The 8,393-nt window shown below is 44.9% G+C and overlaps 1 protein-coding gene across 1 annotated transcript in view; it reads right to left on the bottom strand.

Annotated features, from left to right (window-relative positions):
* Positions 1 to 818: 818 nt before the first annotated feature.
* CDH1 (cadherin 1) overlaps positions 819 to 8,393 on the bottom strand; it is a 98,014-nt gene continuing 90,439 nt past the window's right edge. The window contains exons 14-16 of the mRNA XM_004057872.5: positions 8,032 to 8,162; positions 6,540 to 6,683; positions 819 to 3,065 (exon numbers count right to left, since the gene is read on the bottom strand). Coding sequence (XP_004057920.2) covers positions 2,856 to 3,065; positions 6,540 to 6,683; positions 8,032 to 8,162 — 485 coding nt within the window. The 3' untranslated portion in view covers positions 819 to 2,855. The remainder of the gene's footprint in view (positions 3,066 to 6,539; positions 6,684 to 8,031; positions 8,163 to 8,393) is intronic.

Raw genomic sequence — 8,393 nt, 5'->3', positions numbered from 1 at the left:
TTACACCAGGGTTTCTTAACAGTGGCTGACATTTTGTGATGGATAATTCTTTGTTGTGAGGAACTGTCCTGTGCAGGGATGTTTAGCAGCATCCCTGGCCTTGATGTGATGACAGGACCACCTCCCCAGGTACTCCAGAAATTGCAAAATGTCACATGGAGGAGGGGGCTACATTCTTCCCCAGCAGAGAACCACTGGCCTGTACTCACTTGCTGACCCCGAGAACGTCGTTTGAAACTTTGCTCTGTCCCATCCTTCAGCTCGGCCCACACAGTCTCCCGTGGACATGGGAATTTTATTGGTTTCATCACATGCCACATGGATGGATACTGTTCAAATAAAGTTACCGTGTGAATGTAGTTTCTCCCATGTCGTGTCCAGTAGAATGATAGAAACTTCTGGAGAAGTCACTTCAGCATGAAGTTTTTTAAAATTTTTTTTATTTTTTTGAGATGGAGTCTCCTCTGTCACCTAGGCTGAAGTGCAGTGGCGCAACCTCAGCTCACTGCAACCTCTGCCTCCTGAGTTCAAGTGAGTCTCATGTCTCAGCCTCTCGAGTAGCTGGGACTACAGGCGCACGCCACCACGCCCAGCTAATTTTTGTGTTTTTGTGGAGACAGGGTTTCACTACGTTGCCCAGGCTGGTCTCAAACTCCTGAGCTCAAGTGATCTACCTGCCTCGGCCTCCCGAAGTGCTGAGATTACAGGCATGAGCCACCGCGCCCGGCCTCTTTCTCCACGTTTTGACTGAGGCCATCTCCATGCATCTTTTCTCTTGACTGGAAATGTGGTGGAATCAAATAAAACAAAATCGACAATGGTTTAACAAAATTCTTTAATAAAATTTATAAAAATGCATCTTTAAGAATACTTTTCTCAGCTTGAATTGTTTTCCTTTTCCACCCCCAAAGAAAATACACATTATCAGCACCCACACATGTATACACTCAAAACTACAGTGACATTCTCTACACAGAACTATATTCGATATAGCTTGAACTGCCGAAAAATCAAGACAATTCCAAAAAGTGATTGCAGGGTTGATTTTTTTCTCCAAAACACTTGAGAAACAGTAAAGCTATTTCAACATAAGTCTTTTCTTTGATTGTCAAAAGTTGAAATTCACATTTAAATAAAAAGAGATCCAAATCAAGATCCTCACTACCCCCTACCCCTCAACTAACCCCCTTTAGGGCCACATTTTCTTCTTGCTCCTAAGAAAAAAATTTGGAATTTTGAATATTCTCGGTTTTCTATGCACATCTGGAATTGGGCAAATGTGTTCAGCTCAGCCAGCATTTTCTGTAGACATCATCAAAAGCAGGCACTTGGGGATTCTGGGCTTTGAGTACAAACCACGGATCTTGTGTCAGAAACACATGTTGAGACTCCTCCATTCCTTCCAGAATTTTCAGAGATGAGGTAGACCCACCTCAATCATCCTCAGCATCAGTTTGCTAAATTGCCAGGCTCAATGACAAGCTCTCCTGCCCACTTTTCATAGTTCCGCTCTGTCTTTGGCTGCAGCACTTTAGGCACTATTCTAAGTCCTGGAGTATATCACTCTTGCTTCAGAGCTAAATAAACATTAACGAACACACTTACTCAGAACAAGTCACTGGATAGATGCCCATTGCAAGTTACATACTCAGGAGATGAAAGAGGGAAGCCATTAAAGGTCTTCAGAGTAGACAATACCTAGTCAAGATGTGGCCAGACGAAGACACGAGCTTCTTACCCTAAAAGAGCCCAATAATTTCTGCATCGGAGAACTCCTATCTTGGGCAAAGCAACTGAATTCAGGAGTGAGAGTTGATATTAAAACACGGAGGCTGGGCACAGCAGCTCATGCCCGCAATCCCAGCACTTTGGGGGGCCAAGGCAGGAGGATTGCTTGAGGACAGGAGTTTAAGACCAGCATGGGCAACATAGCAAGACCCCATCTGTACAAAAAAATAAAAAGGAGGCTCATGGGAGAATTGCTTGAGCCCCAGAGTTTGAGGTTACAGTGAGCTATGATCACATCACTGCATCCCAGGCCTGGGCAATGGAGCAAAACTGTCTCTTAAAAAATGGCAGGGAGTTGGGGAGCTGGGCAGGTGCAGTGGCTCATGTCTGTAATCCCAATACTCTGGGAGGCCAAGATGGGAGGATCACTTGAGCCCAGGAGTTTGAGACCAGCCTGGGTAACACAGGGAGACCCTGTCTCAAATATTTAAAAAATTAGTCGTGCGTAGTGGTGCATGCCTGTGGTCCCAGCTACTTGGGAGGCTGAGGTGCAAGAATAGCTTGAGCCTGGGAGGACAAGGTTGCAGTGAGCTGTGATTGCACCACTGCACTCCAGCCTGGTCGATAGAATGAGACCCTGTCTTAAAAAAAAAAAAAAAAAAAAAAAGGCAGAGGGACACACCAGTGTAGCAATGAGCAGGAGCACACAAATTTTTTGAAAAAAATTATATACACAAAACAATAGAACTAGAGTAGCTGACTTCTCCCCTTCTTTTTAAAAGTGAGACAAAATTCCTTAAGAAAATCTGCAAGGTGCTGGGTGAACCTTCTGATGCTAAAGTTGTTCTTCTGGAATATTAAAATTTGGGTATCTTTTGGACATCACCACCATGTAAAGAGTGATGGGAAAAAAAAAAAAGCTTCAAGAAATAAGTCAAAACTTTTCTAACACACACTTATTAGAGCTATAAAGTGGAGAGCGTATGAAGCTATACTAACTGCATCACTAACCAGTCTCTTTTTTTCCCCAGAAACTCATCTCAAGGGAAGGGAGCTGAAAAACCACCAGCAACATGATTTCTGCATTTCCCAGCACACGGGTCTAGGGCCCGCCTCTCTCGAGTCCCCTAGTCGTCCTCGCCGCCTCCGTACATGTCGGCCAGCTTCTTGAAGCGATTGCCCCATTCGTTCAAGTAGTCATAGTCCTGGTCTTTGTCTGACTCTGAGGAGTTCAGGGAGCTCAGACTAGCAGCTTCGGAACCGCTTCCTTCATAGTCAAACACGAGAAGAGAATCATAAGGCGGGGCTGTGGGGTCAGTATCAGCCGCTTTCAGATTCTAAAGAAGAAGGGACAAAAGCATCTTTTAGTGAAAAGAAGGGCACACCTGTCATCTGGGGCAAGAAGTCTAGCAATATGTAAGGTATGACCATGCACCCAGACTGTGGCATACCACGGAGCAGTGAACACCAACAACGTACATTTATACGCACTGTCATGGAAAGATGCAGAAGCACAGGATATGTTGTTGATGGAAAGAGAAAGTGAAATGGTGAGTTATATGTAGGCAGGAGAGATGCAAGCACCAACCAGTCAGGATGGAGTCCCCATAGATCAGAGTGGGGCTGCCACACCACCAGCTGGGATGGGCAGAGCTAGAAACTTTGCATACTGGTGCATGAAGGCTGCCTTTCCACCCAGAAAGGCCTGGAAGGATGAATGCCAAATGCTTAACAGTTAAATCTGGGGAGTGGGGGTGTGGGAACTAAGGAAGGACTTGTATTTTTTTTCTTTTTCTTTTTTTTGGAGACAGGGTTTCACTCTTGTCACCCAGGCTGGAGTGCAATGGTGTGATTTTGGCTCACTGAAACATCTGCCTCCCAGGTTCAAGCGATTCTCCTGCCTCAGCCTCCCAAGTAGCTGGGTCTACAGGCATGCGCCACCATGCCCGGCTAATTTTTATATTTTTAGTAAAAACGGGGTTTCACCATGTTGGCCAGGCTGGTCTCCAACTCCTGATCTCAGGTGATCCACCCGCCTCGGCCTCCCAAAGTGCTGGGATTACAGGCGTGAGCCACTGCACCCGGCCTTTTCTTTATATATTTTCATTTTATGAAATAAATAAAGTATATTTATTTATTTTGAGATGGAGTCTCAGAGTCTTGCTCTGTCACCAAGGCTAGAGTGCAATGGCATGATCTCGGCTCACTGCATCCTCCGCCTCCTGGGTTCAAGCGATTCTCCGGCCTCAGCCTCCCGAGTAGCTGGGATTACAGGTGTGTACCCCCACACCATAATTTATATTTTTAAAATAGCAAGCATACTTAAAAAAAAACACTTTTAGGTTTGGGAGTACATGTGAAGGTTTGTTATATAGGTAACAGATTGTAAACTCATGTCATGGGGATTTGTTGTACAGATTATTTCATCACCCAGGTATTATGCCCAGTACCCAGTAGTTATCTTTTCTGCTCCTCTCCCTCCTCCCTTCCTCCTCCCTCAAGCGAACCCCAGTGTCTGTTGTTCTCTTCTTTGTGTCCATGAGTTCTCATCATTCAGCTCCCACATATAAGTGAGAACACGTGGTATTTGGTTTTCTGTTCCTGCATTAGTTTGCTAAGGATAATGGCCTCCAGCTCCACCCATGATCTTGCTCCCTCAAAAGACATGATCTTGTTCTGTTTTAGCATACTATTTTTATAGTTTAAATAAAAACTGCAAATACAAGTGATGACTTGCAAATGAGTATGAATGGAGGAAAAGCCTGAATCCAGATGTATCTAAAAGGGGTCTGTAGCCAGGAGCGGTGGCTCACACCCATAATCCCAGTACTTTGGGAGGCCGAGGCAGGGAGATCACCTGAGGTCAGGAGTTTGAGACCAGACTGGCCAATATGATGAAACCCCATCTGTACTAAAAATACAAAAAGTAGCTGGGCGTGGTAGCGGCGCCTGTAATCCCAGCTACTTGGGAGGCTGAGGCAGGAGAATCGCTTGAATCTAGGAGGCAGAGGTTGCAGTGAGCCAAGATCACGCCACTGCACTCCAGCCTGGGTGACAAGAGTGAAACTGCCTCAAAAAATGAAAATAAAAATAAAAATAAAAAAATAAATAAAAGGCATGGTTAAACTGGTTTCTTTCTGTTTCTTGTTTTTTCCAGTGGCTAAAATGAATGTGGCTTGGTCACTTCTAACACTGCAGTGCCTCACAGTCCTCAGTGACAGCTCCCATAGAAAGCTAAAGCAGTCCGGGCGCGGTGGCTCACGCCTATAATCCCAGCACTTCGGGAGGCCAAAGCAGGCAGATCACCTGAGGTCAGGAGATCAAGACCATCTGGTTAACATGGTGAAACCCTGTCTCTACTAAAAATAAAATTAAAAAAAAAAAAATAGCCAGGCTTGATGGCAGGTGCCTGTAGTCACAGCTACTCGGGAGGCTGAGGCAGGAGAATGGTGTGAACCTGGGAGGTGGAGCTTGCAGTGAGCTGAGATTGCACCACTGCACTCCAGCCGGGGCCACAGAGCAAGACTCTGTCTCAAAAAAAAAAAAAAAAAAAAAAGAAAGCTAAAGCAAACACAGACCTCACCATGAAGACTCACCGAGGGCCACTGGACCATCAGACAAGCCCAGAAAATCATTCCAGTAACCAAGCAAGTTACTAGAGAACATAACTTAAGGAAACAGATCCTGCTGGACCGTTTCTTTATTGGGTTCTTTCTCATCTTATCCTAAGCTAATTAATTTAACGCCTTGTTATTCTCCCTTGCAGAAAGGCACAACCTTCTGATAGTTCTGGCCAATAACTGGTTGGACAACTCCCTTGTTGAATAAGAAGACAGCTTGCTAGAAGAAAGACTTTTGCCCTCTGCTTTGTTCTTCATACTTTTTCCTGACTGGAATACAGACTTAAGATCTGGAAGTGTGGCAGCCATCTTGTGATCATGAGACAACAAGCCTGAGAAGAAGGGTCTACGTGCTAAGATGATGGAGCAGAAACATGGAACAGCCTGATGCACTGGCCTAGATTGCTCACCCCAACTTTCTATTTGTATAAGGTAAATCTACTCCCATCTGTTTCAGCATCTTGTATTTAGAGCTGAATGCATTTCTGACATATACAATACAGATTCTAGTTTTCTAATCCTCAGGTAGGCTTGTCATGTACATTTATCATTATATCCCAACCAGCAGTGGGAGGCAAGGGAAGTAAATTCCATTAGTGAAACTAAAATGAAATTTACTTAGAATCTTCCTAGTTTCATTTCTAGATCTACTAAATCCTTTCAGGCAATTGTTGGTTTTGCCACATGGACTTTGCAATTTGAAGCACGATTAGATCCAAAATTCAGATGAGACACAGATTAAGAAAAACAGGCTGCCAGGTGCGGTGGCTCACACCTGTAATCCCAGCACTTTGGGAGGCCGAGGCAGGTGGATCACCTGAGTCAGGAGTTAGAGACCAGCCTGACCAACATGGAGAAACCCTGCCTCTATTAAAAATACAAAATTAGCCGAGTGTGGTGGCACATGCCTGTAATCCCAGCTACTTGGGAGGCTGAGGCAGGAGAATCGCTTGAACCCAGGCAGAGGTTGTGGTGAGCAAAGATTGCGCCATTGCACTCCAGCCTGGGCAACAAGAGTGAAACTTCGTCTCAAAAGAAAAAGAAAGAAAAAGGAAAACAGGGCTCCAGGGCTCAGGCAAGCTGAAAACATAGTAAAGGAAAGAATCTAAAGACTCTTTTTCTCATTTTTGACACAACTCCTCCTGAGCTTAGAGACGAGCCATGCTTTGGCTTTCCACGTGGATTACTTACTTCATCAATAAAATTTCCAATTTCATCGGGATTGGCAGGGCGGGGAAGGTATCGGGGGACACTCATGAGGGTTGGCGCAACGTCGTTACGAGTCACTTCAGGCCGAGCGTCCAGCCCCCTGTGCAACTGGCTCAAGTCAAAGTCCTTTGGAGAAAAAAGGTTGAAGTACAATGAAGAGTAGGAAAGAAATAGTCATACACACAGGGCTATGTTCAGTTTATAGATTATGGCTGGATGATGCCTTCATTGCCAACTGTATGATCTTTACCAGTTTAATGCAAAATGACAGTTTTCAAGCTAAAAGTCTCCCAAATAGCACTGGAAAAAAACATAGCCCAAAGGATTGTGAGTAGCATGTGTGGATCCAGATATAGGCTGTGTGCCTTACTAATTTTCATAGGACATGATGATTAGATCACTGTTTGGCAAATATTCACTCCCTCCCAACCCCAGCTTGTGAGAAAAGTATACATCCATCGATCTGGGGCTTTGTTGTGTGACTTGCTTAGCCAATGGGACAGTAACATATGACACAGGCAAAGGTCTGAAAGGCACCAGCTTCTGGTACAAAGATGAGACTTGCATGGAACAGACCTGGACACAATTCACAGGTTAGAGTCATTCAGCTAAACTCTGCCTAAATCTGCTGAGCCCCAGCCATCCTACAGATTCTCATGAGCTTAGATGAGACCAGCAGTTGCCCCAGCTACCCCACAGTACATGAGAAAGACACGCATGTTGTGTGCCGCTGAGATTCCGGGATTGGTTGTTCTATTGCTCACTGATACAATATACGTGGTATCCCCAAACTAGACTTACAAGTCCCTGAAATCTAGAACAATATTTTTCTCTGTACACCCACCTCCCTATGTTGTATGGAGCTCAGTAAATTGTGCCTCACTCTGTGGCCTCAGTCAAAAGCAGGACTCTGTAATAGACCCCCATGGATCCCTTTCTATAATAAGTAGACTCTCCAAGACACTGAACAGTTCCCTGGACAACTCCAGGGTAAGATGTTAAGATCATCTCCAAAATCAGGAAATACAGAGGGACTAAAGGTATAACAATGACAAAAAGGAGTTTGGTCTAGCTAAAAACTCAAGAGAAACAAAGCAGACCAGTTGTTCTATGTCAAAGAGTATCTGGCTGAAGTTCATGTCCAGAGAATGGCAATGAGGAAGGCAGGCTCTGAGACAGACCATTTGGCCCTGTCGCTTCCTAGCTGTGTGACCTTAGCAAAGTTACTGAGCTTCTCTGTGCCTCAGCTCGCTCACTGAGGTGCAGAACAGTATGCGATCAATAAATGTTAGCTGTGTTGGTGATGATGTGATGATGATGATGGTCAATGACAATGTCCACTTTCTTGGGTAAGGCCTTAAAAAGATAATATCCAAAGTGATTCAGAGCTGTTTCAAATGTCTACCTCTTACTAATCATTGCTTCTTCTGAATAAAGAGATCACCACTGAGCTACCAAGGTTTTAAAAACCCACCTGGTCCTCTTCTCCGCCTCCTTCTTCATCATAGTAATAAACGTTGTCCCGGGTGTCATCCTCTGGGGGCAGTAAGGGCTCTTTGACCACCGCTCTCCTCCGAAGAAACAGCAAGAGCAGCAGAATCAGAACTGGGATGGTGGGGGAGAGAGAGCAAGTGTTGAGAGCCAAAGATAAAGAAGGCCAGAAGCAGCAGCTATCACAGAGCACCCCTCATACCAGACAGGGGGCAGTTAGACAGCCACTAGCTGCCTTCAATACACTTGAAGATGTCAATCCACGTGATACTCACATCCCTGAAGTTGGTATGTACAGTACAACATAGTAGACAGTGATATGTGAATTCAAGCATGGTCCTTAAC

Source organism: Gorilla gorilla, chromosome 18 (assembly GCF_029281585.2).
Source record: "Gorilla gorilla gorilla isolate KB3781 chromosome 18, NHGRI_mGorGor1-v2.1_pri, whole genome shotgun sequence".
NCBI lineage: Eukaryota > Metazoa > Chordata > Mammalia > Primates > Hominidae > Gorilla > Gorilla gorilla.
The sequence above is the reverse complement of the archived record's forward strand: the minus strand, read 5'-3'. Positions and strand labels throughout refer to the sequence as shown.